The 25,308-nt window shown below is 39.6% G+C and overlaps 1 protein-coding gene across 1 annotated transcript in view; it reads right to left on the bottom strand.

Moving 5' to 3' along the window:
- The window catches only part of myo10 (myosin X), a 124,524-nt gene that overhangs the window by 56,552 nt on the left and 42,664 nt on the right, over nucleotides 1-25,308 (bottom strand). The window contains exon 3 of the mRNA XM_004569454.4: nucleotides 16,011-16,169. Within this exon, the coding sequence (XP_004569511.2) occupies nucleotides 16,011-16,169 (159 nt within the window). The remainder of the gene's footprint in view (nucleotides 1-16,010; nucleotides 16,170-25,308) is intronic.

Genomic DNA, 25,308 nt, shown 5'->3' with positions numbered 1-25,308 from the left:
CAAATACTTTTAAAATGCCTACATTTACAACACAAGCACACACGTTTCCAGCCTGGTACTACTCATAGTCAGCTTTGACTGAGAGGTGCTAACTGTGGGTGCTAGCTGCTTCACCTCAGCTAATAAGAGTCACTGAAATGGACTGTTTGATCTTGTCTGTGGTGTTGATGTTACCTGTTTTAGTGGAATTACCTGACAAGTAATCTAGCCTGTGGCTTGTAACTGAGCACTCCACACTCTGGTTCAGATATGACTGCTCGAGTTTCAAAAGTCCCAGGCAGCAACAACCAAAATGGTTAACTTATCGCTTCCAAACGGGACTTCACAAACAAGTGTGTGACATCAGCGTCCATCTTTTATATACAGTGTATGATCCTGACACATGTTAACTCATCGGGACATGCCACTGTGTAATTTCAGCAGCAGTCATAAAAATATTGGTTTCACAATCAGTCAGCGATCATCAATCAGCACATGCTCGCAATCTGATACAAAATGTGGTTTTTAAACCAGGAAGAAAAAACAAAACAAAAACACAATCCAAACAATTTACAGCCACATAAACATCGAGCTAAACACAATCGCTACATGTAATGTGGCGATCTTTTAAACCTCACCTCTCTTTATTTATTTCATTTTTATGTCTCTGAATTCCTGAAGGAAAGTTAAGTTTGCTAAGTGCTCTATGAAATATACCAGCTTTACCCTTACTGTCTCTGTCTGCTGCTGTTCTGGAAACCAAAAGGGATTTCTAGAGCACTTTTTTAAATTTAAGACTTCTCAAATATGGCTTAAACATCTATTAACAATAGTGAAGCTGATCCTTAACACCAGGTTAATCTGTGAATTACCGTTTTAATGGACTGACTGCTTATCTGGCCTACAAATGTAATGTGACTAGTCTGACTTACCATGAACATTCATTCAAACAACAGAATCATCTGAGAAAACAAAAGTTTGGTCAATAATAAAAGTAACACATTTTCTAACAGGCACAAGAGTTGCAGGTAAATTACCTGCTGCGACTCAACAACCACTTTTGCCGAGAAAAGAGCCACACAGACAATCTGCAGTGAGGTGAAAGCAGCAGTAGTTAGCAGCTCCCTCGCTGCTCATATTTCTTTGTGGCAGGTTTCACAGGGGAAATCCCCACTCATTTTCTACTTAAAAGGTACAGTAATAATAAACCTCACACTTTTCCCTCTAATCTCTGCAAACACGGACAAAGATAACATTTTTGATCACACTATCAAAATTAACGACAACATTTCTGCCGGCGCAACTTGGATGTAAAGTGAAAATCTCATTACAGCAGTGCACAGTGTTCCCATAACACACACATTAGCTTCTGAGAGTCTGTTGCCTGGAGGAGGAAAAGAATTGCATTTAGGAGAAAGAGAGTGGGACATTTCGATCCACAGAGCATCTACGTCCTCTGCAGTTACACGGCTCGACTGTCTTCTATCCTGTTAATCTCGCCTGGTTCCCACTGACAGACAACAGCATGTGAAAACAAACAGGACCGTCGGTTTTCTGTCAGTCACGGTCTTCATACCAGTCTGACATTTGCTCTGTTCCTTCATCTTGATTTATTAAAGCCTGTTTTCTTGCTGTATTTTTTTTATTTCCTTTAATACAGTTAGTCAAACTTTTTATCAGATTAGAGAAGAGCACCAAGAGGACATAGAAGCACATACATATTACAAACAGAAAGCCCTTTTTCCTCAATAAAGGGGTCGATCAGGGGAAAAAAAAGCCTCAAAACACTATTGGCTCTGGACAAGCAGAAAAAAAACGTGTGTTTATAACCAGCCTGAGGTGAAACCGTGCGCAGAGCTCAGAAGTGGAGTGGAACTCAAATTACAACCATAATAGGCATAATTAGGTTAATAGGCATACCGATGTATAGAGCGTGGAAAGAATACCAACAATAACATCACACTGGAAATGCAGTTTCTGATGAGCAGTCTGTTGCAGTCGGACACTAAAGACTCTGAGCATCCAAGCTGAAAGGAAATATTTACAGAGGGTTTCTCAGGAATGAAGAAAACAGCTTCTCTCTTCCAGTTTTTTAATTTTCCAAAGACCAAGTCATGACCAACCTCAACAAACAGTTGATAACAAATACGAGAAAACACCAAACCGTTGGTTAGAGCTAAAAGATGTAGTTCAGTCATTAAATGTTTTAAAAAGCATCAGCTAACATGCTTGCACCACAGGAAGTGAGCTGATGGTTGTAGGAGCAGTGCTGTAGATACAGTGGCATTAGGTTACGATCATACAGACTTCAGGAGTCTGTGAAACTCTTTGGCTTTTTCATTCATTTGAATGGGATCACCACTCCCAACAGATCTGAGAGAAGAGTTAAACCTGTGGGAGTGTCTTCTGGCACCAGGTTAGACGACCATGTACCAATAGTTAAAAAAAAAATCTGTTAAAATTCTGATTGTCCATAGTACTGCTTGAAAAAACACGTCAACTGAAATGAATACCTAACACTCCCTGAAGCTCACACATACATTGCAGCACTGAACTGTTCTAGACATTGCCAGACTGACGTGTATGTGAGAAAGACCATTTGATCTCTAATTCTACAAAGCCCCTGTAATGTCTGATTACACCCATGCAACACAAGCAAAGGCAACGGGCTTGTCGATTTACAGCAAGAAATTAAGCTGATCCAGGTGATTGATAGATGTATTTTTTGTCTGCTTATTTTATTGGTTTTTGTTTTTTGCCCTTTATCACCGTTCCTCTTCCCCGCTGTTTTTCTTTCCCTCTTTCTTTCTCCCCTTTCTTTTCCCCAGTCAAATCTGTCCCATATTTAGCAAGTGAAAATGAAATAAAATAAACAATAAAAGGTGAATCAAATAGACCATTACGGCAAGGCTGGGATGGTCCATTTGGTAAAGTAAATCCGTGGGCATCTTTCTTTGCCTTTAGACAATAACTCTGATGGCAAAAGAGCCAAATGGGACAGGCAACAAAAAGAAAAAAAAATTAAGCTGACCATGTGGAAAAAAGTACAAATATGATTCTGCCAAGTTCCTTCCTGTTAAAAGGGAGTTTTTCCTTCCTGCTGTTGCCTAAGCAATCATCTGTTTGTTGGGGGTCTCTTTCAAACACTATCGGGCTTTTTTCCTTACAGTACACATTATCTTAAAAGAACTTTTGTTGTGATTTGATGCTACATGAATAACCTTGAACTAAAAAAGACCTTTCAAACTATCAAAACCATAAACCAATCTTTTTATACTTTTGGACCTATCACTCCTTCCTGGCTAGACATAAGATATAACCCAAACAACAGAGGCGAGATGTTCTTAAACACTGCTTCACAATAACTGTACAAGATAACAGAAGAACAAGGTGATGAAGAGGTCTGCTAGGAGTCCACACTCACTGTACTCCTCCTCTTCCTATACAAACATCTTTATCACCTGCACTGCTCATTAAGCTCCTCCTATTAATCTTTCTATTCAAAGATTCTACTGACTCACTGACCTACATTTGGCCCGGATGCAAAAACATTTGAATGAACGTTGAGATGACATTTACATGACAAATGCCGGGTCTGGGCTATCCTGCCTGTGCAAATCAGCACAGTACAGGGATGGTATGTCATAATAATATAGAGTGGATCATAAAGGTCTGAGTGTTATTACAATGTGGCAGCGCTCTGCTCAGGTGAAGGAATCAGTTTCTACACATAAAAGCAGAGAAGTCCTTCTTCCGCCTGCAGTGTAAACAGTTTACAGCTAATCTAATCTCTGGCTCTGAGGCTCACATGCATCGATCAGACCATCCTATAAACCTCTTTACAGATGCTTATGTAGTGTCATGTATTGTTTGGGATTTTTATATTCACAGTATGTGGAGAAAGTAGATGGAGAAACACTGTGATTCGGACTTTTGCACCTTCTGACAGCTGGAACAGTCCAACACGTCGTAAGTCTTACTTGTATACAATACGCTATACAGTAAGGTGAACACGGCACCAGCTACAATGAGCTCAATATTTCCGTGTATCTTTTGTCAGTTTTTCCCTGCTGTCCACTCTGACACAGTTTAAAGGTGCACGGGGAAAATATTTTTTATATTTGTCAGCAGTTTTTATGATGATCTTATTTGCCCCAGAAAGGAAAATAAATAATCCTCTTATCTGTCCCATAACCTTTGTCCATAATATCAGTATTTACACACCTCCATAGGAAATTGTCATGTTTTAGAGAATTTATTAAGATCTTTTGATCCTAAGAAAGACATCCAGTCACCTTCAAGTCAAATACCATGTTACACAGAATATCATTTGTAGCTATAGATGCAAGTAAAAATTGCCAAACTTAAGAAAAAACTCAAGGACGTGCCTTAAACTTGCATCCTTTCCAAGCTCCTCGCAACTTACAGGAGTCATGAGGAGCGATTCTTATAAGTGCAAAAAGCAGCAGGAAGCAGGAAGCACAGATGCTGTAACAGTCCAGTAGACATTCGCCTGAATATTTTCACGTCTCAATCTCTTGTTTCAAGTCTTATTAAGCACAGCCTGATTTTTTTTCCAAATTATGGTCACCATCTATGGCAATAGAGCTCCGTATACCTCAGGGTAGTGCTGTCTTGTGATTCACATGGTGTGACCTTTAGCATATATGGCTACAGGTCATCCTGCCTGTACCTTCTCAGTAAGATCTGTCCCTCACTTGTAGTGTCTAGTTTCTAAAAGCCATGATAATAAAACCCCAGGCTTTAAAAACATGACCTTTCAAACTAAAACTTTATAATGGTCTTTTTTGCGTTTCTATTTGGTTCAGAAACCTTAATCTGTCGAGTAAAATGACATCTGATAGTCTGTAAAACCGACCAGTGGACAAAAACCCCCACAAAAAACCTTCAAACCCTTTCTTAAAAACAAAAAAAAAAAACAAAAAAAAAACATGACAAGGAAAGTAATATTTAAGCACGAGTCTAAAGGGCAAAGTTCACATAAAACAGTTAGCGCTGCTTCAAGTTAGAGAAAAAATAAATAATAAAACAGCCTTAGGGAAAATTTGTGCCTGCCCTTAACTCGATGAATTACAAACATTTGGACCCAATTACATCCCCCTGTTGGTCCGTCGTGGTAACAGTCTCCCTGGCAGCACCCCAGCTGTGACTCTCATCAGAAGCCCGCCCTGCTGGCTGATGTGATTAACTGCGGCCCCTCATCCTGCATGTGTGGTGTCGAATACTTGCAGTCATCCCACTGAGGTGACCCGAGTAATGCGATAGCCACTTTTTACAGTGTTTGTTTGAAGTGCTTAACCTGTGGGACTCATAGCAGTGAAAGCAAAGTTTTTTAACACCGTGATGGCTCAAAAAGTTGAGTCTGTTCAGTCTGAAGAAGTCAACTGGATGAGTGACGAAACATTTCTCCGACTGAAAACGCGACGCCCAGATGAACACAATCAACTTTTTGGGATTTCCTTACCTGGATGGTCGAGCATGCATCATTTGTAAATGAAACATTTGTATTTGGGCAGCACTCATTATTAAATCTCCAACAATCTATGTTTTATACTAATACTGGGTAAAAAGAAAAGTATAATGTAGTATTTAAGCATGTTCTGGCTCTTTCTCTGGTCAGGTTCATTTTCATTTCTGTCATCAGCCTCATTGGGGCAGCAGGAAAAAGTTTCCAGTTAAGCCTAAAGTTCAAAAACTGCTCTGCACTCGACAAGATGCAGTCAAAGTGAAACATTTTCAATAAAGAAAGCCAAACGTTTTAATGAGTTGGCAGAGACCCAATAAAAGCTAAGAGCACAGTGAATATTGAAACAAGATAAATGTCAATGTCATCTGCGTCAGCTTATTCCACTGCCCACACATGGCAGCAGGAATAAGCTTTAAAGTGACACCCAAGAAAAATAAGATGAAAGCTCCACAGGTGTGTAAAGAAACGAGATCCATGCTCTGTCCAGGAATTCCTCTTCTGTTGCTCCTTTGGAGGTTTCTTCCCTTTCTTGTACTGTGTGTGTGTGTGTGTGTGTGTGTGTGTGTGTGTGTGTGTGTGTGTGTGTGTGTGTGCGCGCGCGCGCGCGCGCGCAAGAGAAACCCAGGGGGAAATCAGCTGTTTGGAATATTGGCCTATATAAATAAAACTGACTTCTCTCAAATGTATTGCATTACAGTGGATTCCAATGAAACATTTTTCAGTTACACAAACAATAATACATCTTAATCTGCTCTTTATTCAGCGTGTTCCAGAGAAATAATGGCTTCTTTAAAAAATATGATTAAATCAGCTGCTTCTGTTCTGAAACACTGCTTTCCCCAAATCCCAAAGAAAGCAGCAGCAGCCCCAGTATAAAAGTTTATAAGATTAACATTTTCTTTTCTCTGCTCTTTTTGCAGACTCAGTGTAGAGATGATAGGCTAACACTAGCAAGCTACATTAGCTGTATGGGTCTCTGCACAGATCACATACCTGCTAATCAGTGCTAATTAATGGATTAACGAACCACTCATTAAAACTAGAACATAGACTGCGTGGATGGGTTTTACCTCAAAGCAGGTGACATTCATTTGTAAGATAATGTAATTAAAAAGGCTACAAAAGGCACAGACATGTTGGAGACGCCCAGTTCTGTGACTAGCAGACAGTTCACACCTACAGCTGCATAGCTCGGCAGCACTGCCCCTAATTTTTCACCAAAAATCCAAAATGCTGATTTTAAAAAAGCATTACACAGATAATGTTCGGATGACTTTTACATAAACATTTTGCGTATTGATCGCAATGTTGGTTGATTTTTTACCACGAATCTTCGTGCATTATCCCATTCGTATTTTGAACAATTCTAAAAAACTATAAACGTTCTACAACCAACAAATCTGTGCAGAGTCCCCGATAATCAAAATAGGATTACGGATAAAAGTATCACGTTACATTTTGACATTGTGTTCCTTCTATTCAAGAACTAAAAACAGCTGACAAATGCAGATATCTTCTCAAACTGACCTCCGCTTAATCTTTTCCCCCCTGACAGATAGCAGTAACAGACGCTGGAGCGCCTTTATGTTTATAGAAAGGCGTCAGTGGCTGATGATGGTGTAACTGTAGAGCAGAGAAAGGCATGCAGGGCGTCAGAACCTTCCAAAAAAAAAAAAAAAAAAAAAAAAAAAAAAAAAGGATGGCTCTGAGACAGAGCCAGATAAATTCACAGAGAAGGAAATGAAGTCCAGATGGGGAAAAAACCCTGCAGGATCAGAAGAAAAAGCATCAGCAAACCTGCCTTACTGACGGCAGGAAATGTACGAGCGAGGGGAGCGAGGAGGGAATATTCTGCAGAATTACTGTGTCACAAGACACACATACCTTTGCATTTGTTATACTTGGCATTTAAAGGCATCTTGATCCGCTGTTTAGGTTTAATGTTGCTGCTGATGCACATGCGTGAAAGAAAGGAGATGCCCATTTATTTTTGAAACGATGCGGTTTTTCCGAGTTCCCGGGAACACAAAACTGTCAACACCTTGTGAAACGTACAGCTTTTGCTTCAGCTATAATGCTGAATAAAAAGTTTTCTTACAAATGAAAAAAAATATCACTGTAGAAACGTGATAGTAGAGCCATAACCTTAACCTCACTTTAAGGAGCTTGCAAGTTCATTGCTGTGCTGACATGGATCTAATAAACCTGGGCAGGAAGTTGGATGCATGTCTGCTGTATAATGATAATCAGAGCCAACACGGCTGTCATTGCTCCGTTATTTGTCTCCACGCTACGTCCTCTTTGGCACGGTCATGGTAACAGCTGGAGGATACATCATACACAAAAAGCTTCTGCTACCACAACTCAACTGGATTTTGGAATCCCAAGCATTTTACTTCCATCTATAAGCTCTGAGTCTGTTTTGTCTTCATGTTAACCAGCACATCATTTCATGCTGCATTCCTATTTGAATAGCAAGTCGCACTGTGAGACGCTTATCCTAAATTTCAGTTGCAGAGTTATTGCCTCTTCACATTCCCTCCTTCATGTTAGTCAACTTTTATGTGGCCTGTGTGACATTTTTGGAAGGAAAACAGTTTGAATTGTCAAGCATGCATTTTTTCTTCATTTGTGGTTGGGGTTGTCGCTAATGAAACTGAACATGTGTATAATGACAAAGAACAACTTCTGCATATCTCTAAAGCACAAACGCCATTAGATGCATTGAGAACAACAGTTGTTTTAATTTTCTAGTTGAAAAAATAAGACACCTCAACTTTCCTTTTTTTTGCCTTTTTACGGCTTTATTTGAAAGGGTGCAGTGAGCTTAACCGGCGCCAGAAACCTTAACTTTAACCAGTGAAAGTTACCTTATTGGTTTGCTTCTGAAACTGTGTGTTTTTGGTGTACAGTCCCCATTTAGCATCATCTTTGTAGCTGTATGAATTATAAAAGATTTATTGTTACTAATAACAAGTTTCAAATGAGTTTCAGATAAGCTAAGCTAAATCCAGCCCACATTAACTGACATCTGCCGATTCAGCAGATTCTTCACATTCAATTAGCAAATATGATAAAAAAAAAGTTGACTCCTTAAGATGCTTTAGTTTGCTGCACAGCTGCAAGGTGCTATGTAGTCCAGCTTGTGGCCTGGTTGTTTCTGTACGGAGGTCCTGTGATTGCTCAAAGACACAAAGTCACACCACCGAGTTCTAACTCGACATATAAGTGTTCATCAGTCTCATTAATGTTCATGAATCAATCGTGTCAGTGCACTGCTCATTAAACTTTCTAACTAGAAATTAAACACTTTACCTAATTTTGCATAAATGGGCTATGTAAGTTTAAACCACACCGCAGGAGTAGTGGTTAGACTCGAGATTGTTTGCCCAAAACCACATCTTAATGAAGCTAAAACGATAAGTCAGAGATATGAGCTTGAAAGAAAGATCTAATCAACCAAGCCAGGAGTAATCTGTACACCAGATTCCAGACAAATCTGTTTCTCGCTCTTCAAGATAACTCAACAAATAACAGATGGGTGGACGAACTTCAGCCACAAAGTAACTAGCAAACCAAAAAAAAAAAAAAAAGACAAAAATGGAGCAAAAAACCACGTTCACTAATGTTGTTGTCTTTGCTAACATTTAAAAAATAAATAAATAAATAAACCAAAATCAGGATTTAAAGGAAGTGAGATCAGCACATGTTATTCATAGACATGTATGCATGTATAACGCTGGACGTTTCCTCACATCTGACAGTAATCACAACTCTTCAGCTTTGGCTGAAATCTCTAAAAATGTAAAAAGGACTAAACTGGGTTTGTATTTCAGAGTCTCCGAAGGAATTTGTGTGTGTGGCTTAATCCCAAACCCAGCAGATATGTACAGAGGGAAAACGAGTGAAACATAATCCAACCCAGCTAAACTATTGATCTGAAAGGAAAATTCCACATAAACAGTCATTTTCGATTCCTCCCTTCTCTGAGCTTGCATCATCCAGATTTTTTCAGATATTAAGACATGACCCCAAAGCGGGATTTCAAAACACCAAACCAGCCTTTCTACTGCTATAAAGCCACATTCCACCCATAGCTTCTTTGTTTGCAAGTACTTCAGATAATCAAATGAGACCATTAGAAGTTGGTCCATCTGTAATCTGGTTTTGAGCAGTCGATCTCATTGTCAGTACAGACTTTCTACACATTCTGGACTTCTTCCTCCCCCGTTTATCCTCACAGCTATGAGTCAAGAGCTTGTGAAAGCGGAGCAGCAGCTGCCTGTTGCAGTCTGTCAGCGGGCCGGCAGCAGACATGCAGACTTGTCAAAATAACCGAAGCGAGCGATGAGACGGATTTTGCTCTGTGCTGAATCTGCCTGAGCCGACAGAGCCTATGATCAAACCTATTACGAGGAAGAAGAGTGATTTAGTAGCTGTTTCTCAGGTATCCTCTCTGAACTATGAAGAAGCATTTTTGTGCCGCTCTACCTGATGGTCCATCTGCTGTCATCTCGATTCTGATTGATTACAAAGGCCATTTGCTCCCACCCCTGTGGTTACAGTTAATAGTTCTGTAGGCGGGGTTGGGGTTACGGTTAGGGCAGAAAACACTGCTTCTATTATAACCCAAAATGTTAAAGAACAAACATGCTTAGCCTCAGTGTCACCACTAAGACATCTGAGCTGAATGTTGCTTGAAACTCAGTTGCCTCTTTTATTAGATCCATTATATTTAGTTCTCTTAACTCTTCACATGCACTGCAAGGACTGTTTTTGTCTGCATGTCAAAATAAACTGTTTTTCAAAACCAAAAGAAGGGAGTCTAACAGACAAACATATTTTAGATTTCTCAGATTCTCATATGATCAAGGATTCCTCGGGTCTGCAGGAACGTTCTTCAATGCCCTTTCTGCAGATCGTCCCCTCCAGAACAGACAGCGTCTCCAAACCTCTAACCAATTTTGCTAATGTGTGCATCTTACATTGAGCATCAGTGCAGACCCACAGTTCATCCACAGACTGAAATGAACCCTTTTAGCTCTTCTCCCTTTAAAGTCTCCCTCTCGTCTGATTGGTTGCCCCTCACAAACTTAGGATTTTAAACACCAAGTGGGTTGGTTTGAGATGATATAGCCCAACTTTGGGAAACCAGGATTTTAGAGCAGTCTGAAGTCTGAATTTTTGTACATACACTAAACCAAACTTGTGGCCCTGTTCAGGATGAGCACCATAACATCATAGTGTCTTTAAGATAGAAAATGAAGAAAAGCAAACTACAGCCACTTAGGTTAAAGTGCTCTGATTCTTATAAAAGAAGATTTCTGGGGGAGGATAGTCTCATCTCCTTATACCCATTTCTATTTTTGTTTTTAAAAAAAAAAAAACTTTTGTTGTATAGTTTAAAAAGTAGCTGCAGATCCAACGAGCCTTGGAGCCTGTGGCCAGAAGATGAAGAGTTGTGTATGAAAGTATTATGTAAGCTTTCATGTAAGAAGGTCCAAACTTTCATCTTTATATCCATGTTCCCATGACCATGTGATCAGGCACAAAGAGCACATATACCAGCAATTGTTCAAATGCTTTCAGGACCTGATCTGTTATTTTCGGTCAAACTTCTCATTCCAACCAATCAACAATCAGAGTTTTCTGTGTGTAAACAGAAAAATAAACTGTATGGGGATCTGCTGCCATCACATGACATCGTCCTATTTATGTTTATAGCACATGGGACACGAAAACATTCCTGGTTAGAATAAAGAGTTCCTGATTGGATGAACTCCCCTGCAGATTGTGTGTGTGTGTGTGTGTGTGTGTGTGTGTGTGTGTGTGTGTGTGTGTGTGTGTGTGTGTGTGTGTGTGTATAGAGAGAAATGAGCGGGAGGTCACAGAAAATTGTTGATGGGATGGGGGACAGAGAAAAAAAGAACAGCATGTGATAGAAAACTGAATGTCAGTGTGTTTGAAAGAAGGACCGTGGGGTACAGACGAGTCAGAGATTTCTGAGTTAAAGAATGTATGTGTGCATGTGTGTGTGAAGCGGAGTCTTTTGGCCCAGATCCCTTGTTTAGAAATCGGGTAGTAGCTCTGGTGGTGTGTGTGTGTGTGTGTGTTTCTGCACGCGCTTGCAGTGGAATCTGCAGAGGAGACGAGTGAGGCCACCAGTCGACAGCACAGCTGGTTACAATCACAGCAACTAAACACACACAGAGGTCTGGTAGCCTACAGACGAATCCCCTGTCTATGTAATGGTGCTGCTAGCAGCTCTGATGCAGTTTAGCTGAAACAAAAATATTTTTTTGTCAAACCAACCAGAAAAAGCTCAAAATAATCACTTCTGTATTTTTACACCATCAAAAATCAACATGTGCCCCCAAAAAGTATAAACTATAATTGAGATTTTGCTTGCTTTGTTCTGAGTGTGCACATATTGATAGATAGAAAAATCTACCTCTACCCCATCATCGTCATCACCATACAACTTTCTTTGAGGCCAGAGATTTATTCATTGTGGCCATTTAATTATGTGATTGCAGCAGGTTTGTACTCGTGAAAAATCTATCAAAACCACAAATTCCCCCACTGTATTGTGTTCTTTCCATGTTCTCCGTGTCCACATCCAAGCTTGGCTTTTTAATGGATGTTTGACAAGGACTTGTGTGATTTGTCCAGCTGGAATGCTTTCAGATTTATTGTGCTGTTTGGATTAACAACAAAACAGAGTTTTGTAATGTTCTTCAAGCTTCACCACCAAAGTTTAAGTTTTATCCAAAACCCTTTACAGCGAGTAGAACAAGCCTTGAAATCTGCTTCATTATCCTGTAAATGTAATTCAAAATATGGAGCTTAAAAAGATATTTTGGCTACAGGGCCGCTGAGAAAATCCACCAAGGCTCTTTATTCATATGCTGAATTTATGCATCACCTTGTTCTGCTTGTGTTTTTCACTGCATGTACTTTTCCTGGAATCTAAACTCTACATATGGCTCCTTTGCAATAAATAAATTTTATTATAAGAACTGAAGAAAAAAAAAGAAAGAGAAGAAGAAGCCCGAGGAAAACAAAGGAGACGAGGATGAGTAGTGGTGGTAGTAACAGACCCCTCTAAATCACTCTGAACCCTTTAAACTGGGGTTTGACCAGTTTCATATTTGATCCTTGATGCAGCAGAAACTGTTGTTGGCTACTCTGACTTCAGTATTGTGTTTATAGCTCTTCCCTTTGGTTAACCATGACCCTCTCCATTAAAACATTCCCTCTAATTTTCCCCTCTTTCCAGCTTCTGGCCCAAAGAAAAAAAATGTCAGGCCAGAGATTGGGTGGCTGTGATGAATTGATTGGATAATTTCGACCATACGGGAGCATTCAGATGTGATTAAAGTAACAAGATGGCATTTGTCAAAGGTTAGCATGACTGTTGCGTACAGCGAGCACAATGCCGCCTTTGTTGACAGCTTGTTTCGCTGGAGAAAGTGCTGGCTCAGGTTTGTTCTTTAAACCATAAGCACAAAATGGTTGAGAGCCATTTGCTCCACATATTCCTTTGCGTTTCACCGGAGCAGGAGGGTTTGAAAGGTTTCTTTACTTTAACTAGGATGGGCAGCAACAGAGCTGCTTGTTTGCTAGCTCACTGTGCGATGCAGGACAATGCATACACCTAAAACGTTGTAAGGACAATAACACAATGCAGATATCATGTGTTCAAGGAGGAGTAATCAACATTATGGTAACATCCTGTCATCAACACTCCTGGTTACAGCTACTACTGTTCACACCAGCACTAACTAGCACGATGAGACTTATTAACTTGGATTAACCAAGAAAATCACCTTCTTTTGGTCCCTTTAGCATCTCAACTGTTCTTTCTCACAACTCAGGAGATTAAGCCAGCCAACTCTAATTGTGTTCCCTCTCACTTGGCACTTTTCTGTTTTTGGCTGCCAAACAAGGACCACCATTACGTGGCGTCCAGTTTCTAACAAACGTCTGATTGAAAGGGACTCAAAATCCTTCGCCTTATTTGGTTTGGTGCTTTTCATCGCCTGGTCAATAGCGCAAACATGGAAACACCAGAAACAAGCACAACAATACTTTAAACCTCTCAAAAACAGAGTGGAACAGTAAAAGTTTATGCAAATAACCACACTAACCACAGGACAAATAACAAGGCTAAATTCATCTGAAGCTCTTTGGTCACAGTGCAGTAATGTTTAAGAATTCAACCACCTGCATAAATACTCTGCAAAGGCGTCACAAGGCCGCCATTTCTGGGAGAATAAAACGATCCAAGCAAAATAGTTAACTTAGTGTTTGGACTGTTTAACAGGGTTAAAACTGTCCAACTGTGTAACCCCAGCCCTGCATTTTAAAATTAACTCCCTTAAATTGAATGCAAAAAAAAAAAAAAAAACAGCAGGCAGCAACTTTTGAGGTAAGGGTTCAGATTAAGAATGTTAAGGCTGATGTGATGCACTATGTTATATAGACAGAGACACAAATCCTTTCCTAAGAAAAAGGGGAAAAATACAACTTGAAGCTGTGAAAAACCATTTCGAAGTGCCAAAGACCTTAGCCAGGTCTGAAGACTTCTCTTCTAACAAGATAGTAACTCACAGTGTAAATCTTTAAGCTTGCACTGCATTTGGGCAGCGGTTAGGGTGCGGCTTAGGTGCCAGCACGGATGAGCCAATGTCTGAGGGAATGTGAGACAGCTTTTTTAAGGGCACTGGTGTGTGTCTGTGCTGGGAAATGGGACATGTGTGCTCTTACACAGAGAACAATGGCAGGTGTTCATGTGGTTTTACAAAGCATTTTAAAAAGTAAAAACAGACCCTTTTAAGTAGGAAACAGCAATTTGTTTATGGTTACATTTATGCAGCTATTTTACATTCTTTTAACATTTTATAATTAGGCCATTCTTTAACACTGTCATGCATGAATTATGACAACCTCAATCAGGATTTTTGGCTTAAGTATTTTTATTCATCTTTTCATGCCTAGAGACGAATAAAAATACTTAATGAACGGGTTAAATAACAATAATTACAATGACACACATCATACATCTATAGTAACATGAAACAGCCAGTGGGTGGCAGGGTATGGAGGGACACATTGGTGTCCAATGTAGTGGTTTATGTGCAAGTGTGCCATCAACACTGACACAAATACAAGAAAACAGCCTTTGACTAGCTGCCCACTGCAGTGGCCACTATGTGTGAAAGGGTTAAAATAATGAGCACTGCCACTACTATGATTTATTATTCTTGAAATGCTTTTTCATATATATGTTTTAAGGAAGTGACTAAAACCAGAAGCTGACTTTAGTGAATTTGAGCAAATCCACCTACAGCTGACATAGAAAGAAGAAAATCAGAATCAACCCCAAAATTCTATTTATACTATACTATATTAGGTTTTTAAGCCATAAAAGTGTTTGCAAAAAGTCTATGTATAATCCACCAAAAATATCAGTTTAATCTATGTTGTATTTACAGTGAACATTAGGAACTAAATCAAGAAGCTGTCCTGCAGGTTTGTGTTTTGGGAAACCCCTCATCGATACCCTGCTAGGTCTCTACATGTGTTTCTTGGAAGTTAAATAACCAAACCTTTGAATCAGCTTCACACTGTGTAAACCTGAAAACTGAGTCCCGTTTGTAATAAATCTGAGCCGGAAAGCCAAACTTTTTCTGACAGGATATCCCAGAGGAGCCAAAGATCCATGTAGGGATATGCTTTGATTGCACTGTCAATTAATCCTACAGTCATGTACAGACCAGTAAGAAGCTCCAGAAAGATACAATAGCTCTCTCACGTCCCCATTTCCTGGCACTGATTTAAAGCAGAGGAAAGCTCTCTGACCCAACCATCTCTTTCACCTGCTCGTTTCTAGATGGTTATCCCTGCTGTTGTGCAATGTTTGAGCAACTCAAGATATTCATGGGAGAATGCTGCAGAGCTGATGGATGAAGGTAATGTACCTTGACAAACCAAGCTGTCAACGCAAGCACTGATAGCGCTGATGGACTTCAGATTGGTTCTGGTTTTTGATGCTAGTGGTTCAGATTTTGTTTTTTGTAACCTGCCTCATATTACTTCTGCCGAGTTATCCCAGGGACTGAAACTGCAAATTCAGCAATATTTAGCAAGTAAACCACATGTTGATGAACTGTTGAAGCTCAGTCAGGACCACCATACTCAAAAGAAGATTATTATTTCCATCTGTGGTAATTTTTATTTGATGGAATAGCTGTGTGCTTAAAACCTCCCTGCCCTTTAGCATGCTGATGTGGATGTGGAGAGAACTCCTTCGCACTCTTGGAATCCCAGAAGCAGCCAGACCCCCTGCACAGATTATGCTAGGTGAGACTAATAAGACTTGCATTGAAGGGCATTAGTGGAACCGTCAGCTGTTGTGCAGATCAGCTGAGCTTCAATTCATGGTCAGTCTTCATATTAATATGTAGGATTTTCACCAGGGACAAAAAAAAAAATCAATCACTGTGTTGTTCTCATCAAGTATTGCTTGGAGGAAACTTACATAGATGTACTTCTGTTTATAGCGCAGGTACAGGTTGTGCATGATGGCGCCCTCGTGAAGGTCCTCAAGGCTCGCCATGTCCTCCACCCCTCTGATGCTGCTACGGTGCATGGGTTGCACTTTCTGCCTGGTGAGCGTATTCTGCTTGTAGGTGTACACCTGGGTCAGAAAATGGAAAAAGTCCATATGTAAACTACGTAAATGATAATCACATGAATCCACATTGACATTCTAAAAGCAGAGGATCAAAGAACTACTGCAGGAAATCTTTGAAGTAGAATTAATAAAATCAACCCTCATCTTACTCAGACTTTATTTCCCCAACTTTAGGGGCGATATATCCCCTAAGAGGCAATCATGTTAAAAATCACAGGAAATCATTTATCCCTACAGCAGAGCAGTTTCCTGAGATGCTGTTTTATAGCAGAATTGGTCCATGTCAACTTCCTCTTAAAGTCTGATCTGGTCACAGGTCATTTAGTTTCTGGTTTAAGGCCAGATGTGGACATCAGGCTGCCAGTTTTCTACCACAAGTTTTACAAGTGCATTTTTAGATTTGAATTTCATTCGGTTTGGCTCTTTTGTGAGAGAATGAGCCAGACGAGAACAGATAAAGGCAAGAGCACCAGACCACAGCAGTTTCTGAGAAATGTTAAAAAGCTCAGACTTCTGAAAACCCAGATGTATCGAACAAAGCCGACGGCATTTCCCCCTTTTACTTTGAAACTCAACATAATTAAAGTTCACGTGCGTTTATCAGGGGTAAACTAGAATGAGAAAAAACATGAAATTCCAAGAACACATAGCAAACATTGTTGTGGTGCATAGTTTCATGTCTCAGTCATGATGAAGCGTAACAGAAAACAGCTGAGAAAAATGACTGAACCATGACAGGAAATATCGATGTGTCCAGCTTAACACAACTTCTTTTTCTACAAATTGCAGATATTATGGATGTCAAAAGTAAACCATAATAACTGTATGCTTTTACAATGAATAGTATTCTGTCTGACAACTTTGATCTTATGTTACTCAAAGGATGAGATGCAAAGTTTGGTGGTTACAGGCAAACACAATATATTTGATGTAGAATTTCCACATGTTAAAGGTTAAAGGTGTCAAAAACCCACTGATTATGAATTCTAGTGAAGACAGGACACAATGCATGCAAGATACAACTTCAGAAAGCGGTAGAGAAGTAGGAATACCAGAGGCACAGACTATGAGAGAGACACAGCACACTGAAAATCTATGAGTGAATTACACAAGAGCTAAGATGATGGTAGAAATCTACCTCCCAGGGGAAAAAGCAGTTTACATTTTATTTAGGGACAAAGCTGCAAGCCATTTATCAGAACTGACTGCTGATTCAGTGCATGCAGTCTCTATGCTCCATTGAAAGGTCAATATAGATAATGTTTCAAAATACCTCCTTTAAAAATGTTTTTTTAAATGCCTTGAGACATTTTGAGATGGCTGTCAAGGCGAGAATCTCTTGAAGGGTTTAAGAAATGTCACAGTGGTCAGATATCCCTGCTTCTTTTGAAAACAGGTGCTTTTATTTTGCATAAAGAGAAAGTGCACAAGAATACTGAACAAGATGGATCTTTAGTTTTTTTGTGAATCAAAAGAAAAACTACAAAGAAACAAATGAAAACCTTAGATTTGTTTTAGACCTCCAGCTGAAAATACACCTCCATTAAGCTGCTATTATTTTGCAGGTGGCAGCATTTAACTGGAAGGTTTCATGTAAAAGTATTGTAATTCCTCACAGCTTATAATTCAAGGCTTGTTGTGATAAACCTGACCCTGAGCCTGTAGACTACATGAAATCTGGAGCTGGACAAGGGCAGCCATCAGTAGATGTCTTCTTATCATGTGTCTGAGGACAAGGCCGAACAGCTTCTCGAGACTAAACTCTCGTCCTGCAACGTCTCGTCAAAACTAGTGATAGCTGTTAAATACCCCACTGCATTTTCAAACCATTATGAAACTCAGTCTGTCATTTAATTACCAAAGTTTTCTAAACTTGTATTACTTCCACCTTATGTTCAGTCTTCTGTGTGTTTCATAAAACTATTACTGAGATAAAAGCCAACTTTCTATCTTGCTTGTGATTCAGTTTGGAGGGCAAATTAAGTTCACTCTTTGCATAAATGTATAAATTGTTGGTTTCCATCATCAGACAGCCTTAAAAGCCTGATCAAACACTACATTTAACTCTGAAGAACTCAAGCTAATCAAATCCTTAAAGGATTGGTGCACAGATCAACCCACCATCCATTTATTTCATTATTATTATTATTATTATTATTATTATTTGGTTGAACTAACTGTGCAAAATCCAAACAGACTCAGTTTGTTGAGATCTGATGCATGTTTACACTGTAGTTAAGGACATCAGGCCTCAACCACCACAAAGGCTTCTCGTGGAGATTTGTTGTTCAGAATGTGAATTTATGCATGCAAATAAGCCGGAGACACACCTGTCTGTTATAGCGAAGAGAGACGAAGACTAAGCGGACATTTGAGCGCTGAAACATGTAACGTGTGATGTCATGACTTCTGCTTGTTGGAAAGCCACAATTTCTCATCCGTGTTCTTTGGTAAAGTATCTTTCCTTAAAAATTGATTTGGCCTTCATGGTCAGACCACAAACTTGAGTCTGAACATCATGCAGAAGTCACAACGTTGATAGCAGTATCAGAAAGAAAGGACATTTCATCCAAACCATTGGGTCCAAAGCCGTCCGTGCCTGTAGGACTAATCCGTTAAAAGGTTCTCCTATTAACCATATACTATTTTTGACCATTTCTGTATTAAAATATTATATTTATTAACTTTTTTCACCTCCAATTAGTCTTCTGGAATTATTTGTAATAAAAATGAAATCCAAATAGAAAAGTAAACACAGAAGGAACAAATCTAGAGTTTCAACCATGCAACAGGCTTAAATCTCTTCAGCATTTCGACAAAGAGGCTATTCTTCTAAGCAGCTTTCTACAGTCGGTCAGTAGTGCCAACTGTTTAAGGCCACACGATGGTCCAGTTGTGAAAAGCAAGAGACAGAGAGGTTAATTTAGGGCAGACCTCCAATTATCACTGCTCTGCAGGGAGTTGCAGCCTGCAGGATCACCAAGGGAGATGTGCTCAAAATAATGACCCATCACTGCAGGAAGGTCTGGGCATCTTTCAAAAGACAACTATCAGATTCTGAAGTAGAAAACTGTCCTCACTGCTGGACTCTGTTGGTAATCGCTTTTATTTAACTGCTATAAATTCATCAGTGAGGTATTACTCCATCTGACTTTAAGTCTAGTTGGCTTTGGGATGGAAAATGCAGAGCAGCCAAACCCTCTGCTGTCTCAGCCTTTTCTCCAAACAACCAAACCACAAAGTATTTTCAGCAACACACATGAACGGGGCATTTCCCAGATATTTCAGTAACCTTTAGCAATGACACACGAGGTGAAATAATGCAGCATTTCAGTTATTGCAGAACTTCGGGATACAGAGCATTACAGCACATTTTATCATCCTCTCTTCCAACAACGGCCTCTACTGGAAACAAAGTGCTGAACATAATGAGACATTTAGCAGTAAAAGCTCAAGATGTTACCGACCAATATACGAGCTAAAAAAAAAAAAAAAAAGAGTGAATACTGGACTTAAACACATTTCACACAAGAACAAGCCGGCACATTAAAGACCAGCTAATGTAAAAATGTTTCCATTCTCACATGTGGTTCTGCTGGTTAATCAACAAGAACTTTAAGGCTACAACAAAACTTGCAGTACAAAGAAGAACTTTTATTTCACAAGCTCAAAAATGTTGGTCAAGCATTAAAACTGTTTACACTACAGGTGTAGCTGGTGCTTTAACTGCTTCAGACCTTATCTTCACCGTACACTTTGGAATTACATGAAGCCCAAAGCCTAAAAATCCTAAAAACATTCAGGGAGTGCTGACTTCATGTGAAAACGGCTTTAGAGACGAGCTAGAGTTTGCATATTCACCACATTAAAACAATCACCACTCCAAAGGTCATTCTGGGAAATGGTAAAGCCGTAGCTTATAGGATACCAAAAGAGGAAAAAGTTGGCTTGTGGTTTCAATAGGCTGGAAAAAACATAAATAATGAAGTGAATATTCCATCATTTGAAAATTTGAAAAACAACGTAACAGAAAATTACAGAAAGACGTTACAAAGATGCCGTGTACTTTAAATTCTTTCTTTTGTCCACATAAACTATTGTTACCAAGAATAAAAATGAGACCCTTATGAACCAGCCATCTCAGCGTATCCACACACACAAACTCAAACAGCAGAGGGGCCCTGAAGCCATTCGGTGACCCGCTGAGGCCGAGGGACTCTTCCAGAAGAAAACAAGTCTCTGTCTGAGGAGTCGATCACATCTGACCCCCCACCCCCACACACACATTAACACCAAAACTGCCCTTCAGCATCCTGCCAGGCTTCATTTCTCACATTCCTCTCTCGGTGACGCTTCAGGGGATTCAGTTCATCTCTCAAATGTGTTTTTCCTTTAGATGGATGAAACGTGATCGAGTCCAAGAGCCGTTCAAAACCTGCCGGCATGTTCAGACGGGTTCATTACTCCAGGTCAGAACACCACATAAGTCAAAATACTTTGACTTCTGGTAACGAAAGCTAAACTGAAAGAGGTTTACACTTCTGTAGTCACCTCACTTGCAGTTTCCATGACTTCTATTTTACTAACTTCGACATGTCTCTGACATCCCCCCATACATTCCTGTAGCACCTGTTTTCAAACTATATATGAAACCCTCAGCTATAGCGCTCCTGTCTTTAAGTTTCTCAGTTATTCATCTGTTGGTGTCGTCTTGAAGTCTGTCAGGTTTGTTCAAGATGATCTTTACAAAATGTCAACACTAATCATAATAAGTTCAGCACTAATGTTGGGCTATAAATGTATGAAGCATCCTTAGTGTGTTTTGCATGATGTTAAATTTCCCCAAAAACCTGAGTAATTTAATTTAGCCACTTCTTAGCAAAACGTTTTTCTGTGACAAACAGCAGCTTCAGAATTCATGTCTAAAGGTCTGCGTTAAACAAACTTTATTTCAGGCCTCCAACAAAAACTAATTCAAACTGACTTCAACATGAGAGAACAGTAAAGGTACAAATATGAACTCATTTCCAAGTTTTAAGAATCATTCCCGGGGCAGAAAGGTTTAGGTTGAGCCTCGTCATTCTGTAACTTTCCAAGAGATCATAACTCGTGTGAATGGTGAGTTTGTCAGATCACAATCACAGTCGTAAGATCAGGATTTTAGGAGTGCAGAGCTCTACTCTCTATGGGTCATAACGGGATGTGGCTGTTTCCCTTCGTTTTTGTTGTCTGACAGCAAACATCTGAGAAAACAAGAGCTTCTTTACTCGGCCACATTAAAATGCTGACTGCCTCAGATGAGGGAGTTGCTCAAGGATGTTGACTAAACTAGCTCAACACTCGGTATACGTCAGTTTGGCATGGGCTTTGGGCTTTTTAACTTTTATGTGTACAATAAAAGGCATCGCTATCCCAAAGTAAAGGAATTGGGAAACCCCAGAAAGAAAGATGCGTATATGAATGCCATTTCAAACTATTTGCTTTTCCCTATGAGGCAAACTGTTGTACGGTGAACAGTCTTGTTAGACTAGTCCAATGTAAACACTGTTTATAGCCAGCAGTCAAACATGCGAGCCCTGAACCTTACGGGCAGGTATTTACTTTTTACACACCTTTATCTGTCAGGTAACAACTTCACCTTCACCTTTTCACTTTGTACTTATTTCAACTAGGATGTTACACAATGAAGTTAGAAAAAAATCCACCTTTTAACACCCCAAAAACCTTGAGCATATATATATGGCTCTAAATACCATCTCTTTCCTTATTTTCCTTTTAGAGGTTCAGTCCTGGATGGAAAATGGCAACCTCTTATGTTATGAACAGTATTCTATGGTTGTAGCACTAGGAGAGCACAGATTGTTCATCCACAATGACCCAATTAGATTTCTAATTGGTTCAGTTGTCTTCGTGGAGGTCCACGCCTTGAAAACAAAGCCACGGGGGCCCGAGCGCTAAGCCTATAGTGACAGATGCTAACAGGAGTAAATCTCAGTGAAACAAAGCCATTACACAGCATCACTGCACGCGAGGAGGATGCAGGGGTGGGGTCACTGCTGTACTCCTGGATCAACAGGCTCTATTCCTGGATCAAACCGGATAAACTCTGTTGTTTTTGCTTAGATGGATCCGGAAAGTGAATTCACTTTACGTTCAGGCAATTAGAGAGGAACTTAAAATTAGCAGCGAAGGATTTTCCCCTCGACTGGTCCATCACCCATCATGGTGATACTTATTCCATGGCCTGTTCTCTAAGAGAAGTGCAGATTTCGTCAGATTATCGGCCAGTAGCTCGCTCTGAAAGTCTCAAATGACCCCAATAATTTTTTTTTTTTAATTTGCTACTTTTTTTACTTGAAATATTGCCAATATCTTTTCATAAAGCAAAACAAGGGGCTTCTGAATCATTTTATCCCGGCTATATGTTTATAATATAGCCTTTAGTACTTACTTTTTCTCTATTTTTTGATTATGTGAAATTTTCCTACTTTTTTCTATCAGTTTGGCGAGCCACATGGCTGTAATTACCACGATGAAAGGATATGAGTCAAAGGTGTAATTCCCAGACTAAAAACAATTTAAAAGCCTTTATCTGCTTCTTATCTTTAGCTTCAGTTTATAAAACAGGGAATTTCCACTGTGGTGTTTATAGTTGTTTGATACTACTGCATGTAGTCTCCATGGGGAGTCTGACAAATCCTCTCAGGTGATTTTGCTTCTTGGATGTTTAATCTACAAATTTTTAAATCAGGGGGAGTGGAGACGTGCCCGCCAAATGTCCGAGATAACAGCTAGCCCAGAGCTAGTTCAGCTAGTTCTATGCTGCTAGTATTTATATTGTTTTTGCACCCACACCTATTAGAACAGGTGTGGGTTAACAAAAGCCTTAATGAAACAGCATTAGGACCTAAAATGTCTGAACATCAGACTGAGTCTGTGTGTTAACAGACACCAAAAGGCTGCAGGCGGCTAATTACTTCAGTAACATTTAATAATCACTCTGACTTTTCGTGCCAGTAATCAGTTTGTCAGGAGAGGGGAAATGAAACTCTTCATTATGTGTTGTTAGGAGGGAAAACTGAGCCCCCCGGCCCCTCGCTGTCCCTCGCTCTGTCAGCGAGTTGAACAGGTAACCATCCACTCTCCTCCAGCTTCACTCCCCCACCTTTCATCATCATCAAAAGCAGCAGCTGCTCTTTGAATCACCATTCATCTCCTCCTGTATTGTCCTGCAGTCAGTGAAGGAGGAGGAGACTGTCTGCACCGTCAAAAACACTGAAACCCGAGCAAGACGAGAGGAACTCTGCAACCTCTGACAGAAAGGTGTCCACACACACACACACACACACACTCTCTCTCTCTAACATTTAACAGCACTTTAACCACTGAAGGCCACTCAAAGCTTCATTATTCTTTCTGGGTAGAAGGAATAAAAGTTTGAATTTTATCCCGAGTCTGGTGTCACCAAATTTATCCTCAGGATTAAGAGCTCAGCAGATTTAATGGCTTTAGCAGCTAGATTACACTCAGGCTGAACACACTAATTCCAATTAGTTCAATAGTTTGTTGTTTGTCACTAAGTGTAAGTGACACCGAAGTAACAGAAAAAGGACACATTTAGCAGCAGGGTGCTTAAACGCTGACAGAAAATTAAACGCAGTATGTTGTCTTTGCATTACTTCAAAAAAAGGAGAAAGAAACATTCAAAGATTGTTGTTTGACCATGTGCAATAGGAATAAATGACACGTGTACACATGTGCACAGTGCTGTAAGCAACAGGTTGGGCTAATTTTATATTTGGCTAATTTTGGGAAATAATAATAATAATTAAATACAACTCCACTCCAATAACACACTTTTATTCTTTAAGCCTTAAAAACCATCAGAAAGCGTGCAGCGTTGCACTTGTACTAGTGAAGCACTTCAGTAACTTATGAGCCCACAGCGTTCACTCTGTAGCCACTGTGATGTTAACAGTTGCAGTAACGTGTTTCTGACTCGTCAGCTTTGGATTTCCTCACAAGGAGCAGCATTTGCGCTGAAGCTGAACAGGTGACCTTCATCTCCAGTTACACACAACAGACAACTGGCAGACACACACGAACACACACCTTCATATTTAAATCTATGAATTAGAATGAGTTCACACAAATGCACAAAAGGACAATGGACATGCATGCAAACACACTTGTTTGTATCACGACTTCAGCACTCGCTTAATGATACAAAGGAGGTACGATGTCTTGCTCAAGGGCACACACTGCAGTCACATACTGTTTTAAGGCACTTTTTTTAGTTACAGGAGAGCCGACGGAACAGAAGGCCACTCCTGATGCTAGTCACACTAGTTTGTGGTGTGCAGTAAGCGATTATAAGTAACCATTACTAGTATTGTTGAGGCTCTTGAGCAGAGTGTAGTGCCTTTATGTTCTTAACTCTGAGCTTATCAAAAAGAAACCGTTCAACACACGATCCTCAATAAGATTATCACAGCTGTTTACAGCAACTGAAGGAGCTGAGAGAAAAATAAACTATATGAGAAAGAGGAGATATAAGACGAGTAATATGAAAAGCAGAAATAAAAGGAAATCAAAAAGATGAATAACAAGAAAATATAGAAAAAAGACAAGGATGGAAGAGAGAAAAATAAGAAACAGGTGGGAACCCAAGGAATAATGAAGAGATCGAAGGAAAAATAAGGATTAAAGAGTCATTTAACATTTAAAAAAAAAACGAATCCCAAAAATAAATGAGAGAAAATAAAACCCAAACAAGTTAAATTATCAAATGATTAGAGAATTAAAATAAAACAATTTAAAAAAGAATTTAATTTTAAAAAATAAAGAAAAATTAAATGGACAACAGAGATGGATGTATTGGAAAAAAAAATAAGAGAAAGACACAAGAGAAGAAACAGGTACAGGAAGTGAAGGTACAGGTAAGATGAGTAATACGAGGAAAACTTTATTAACAAAGACAACTTTATCACCACAAAGCATAATTTGTTTGAACTGTGAGGCTCCAAAGCAGCGAGTCAGTTAGCATGCTACAGGCTGAAATTTATTACTTGGAATAATGAAAAATGGCTGGTAAGAGGGAAGAAAAGATTTCGAGTTACTTGGATATAAAACCATTACAACT

This window comes from Maylandia zebra, linkage group LG18 (genome assembly GCF_041146795.1).
Source record: "Maylandia zebra isolate NMK-2024a linkage group LG18, Mzebra_GT3a, whole genome shotgun sequence".
In the NCBI taxonomy this organism is placed as follows: domain Eukaryota; kingdom Metazoa; phylum Chordata; class Actinopteri; order Cichliformes; family Cichlidae; genus Maylandia; species Maylandia zebra.
Note: the sequence above shows the minus strand (reverse complement) of the source record. Positions and strands in the feature narration are given on the sequence as shown.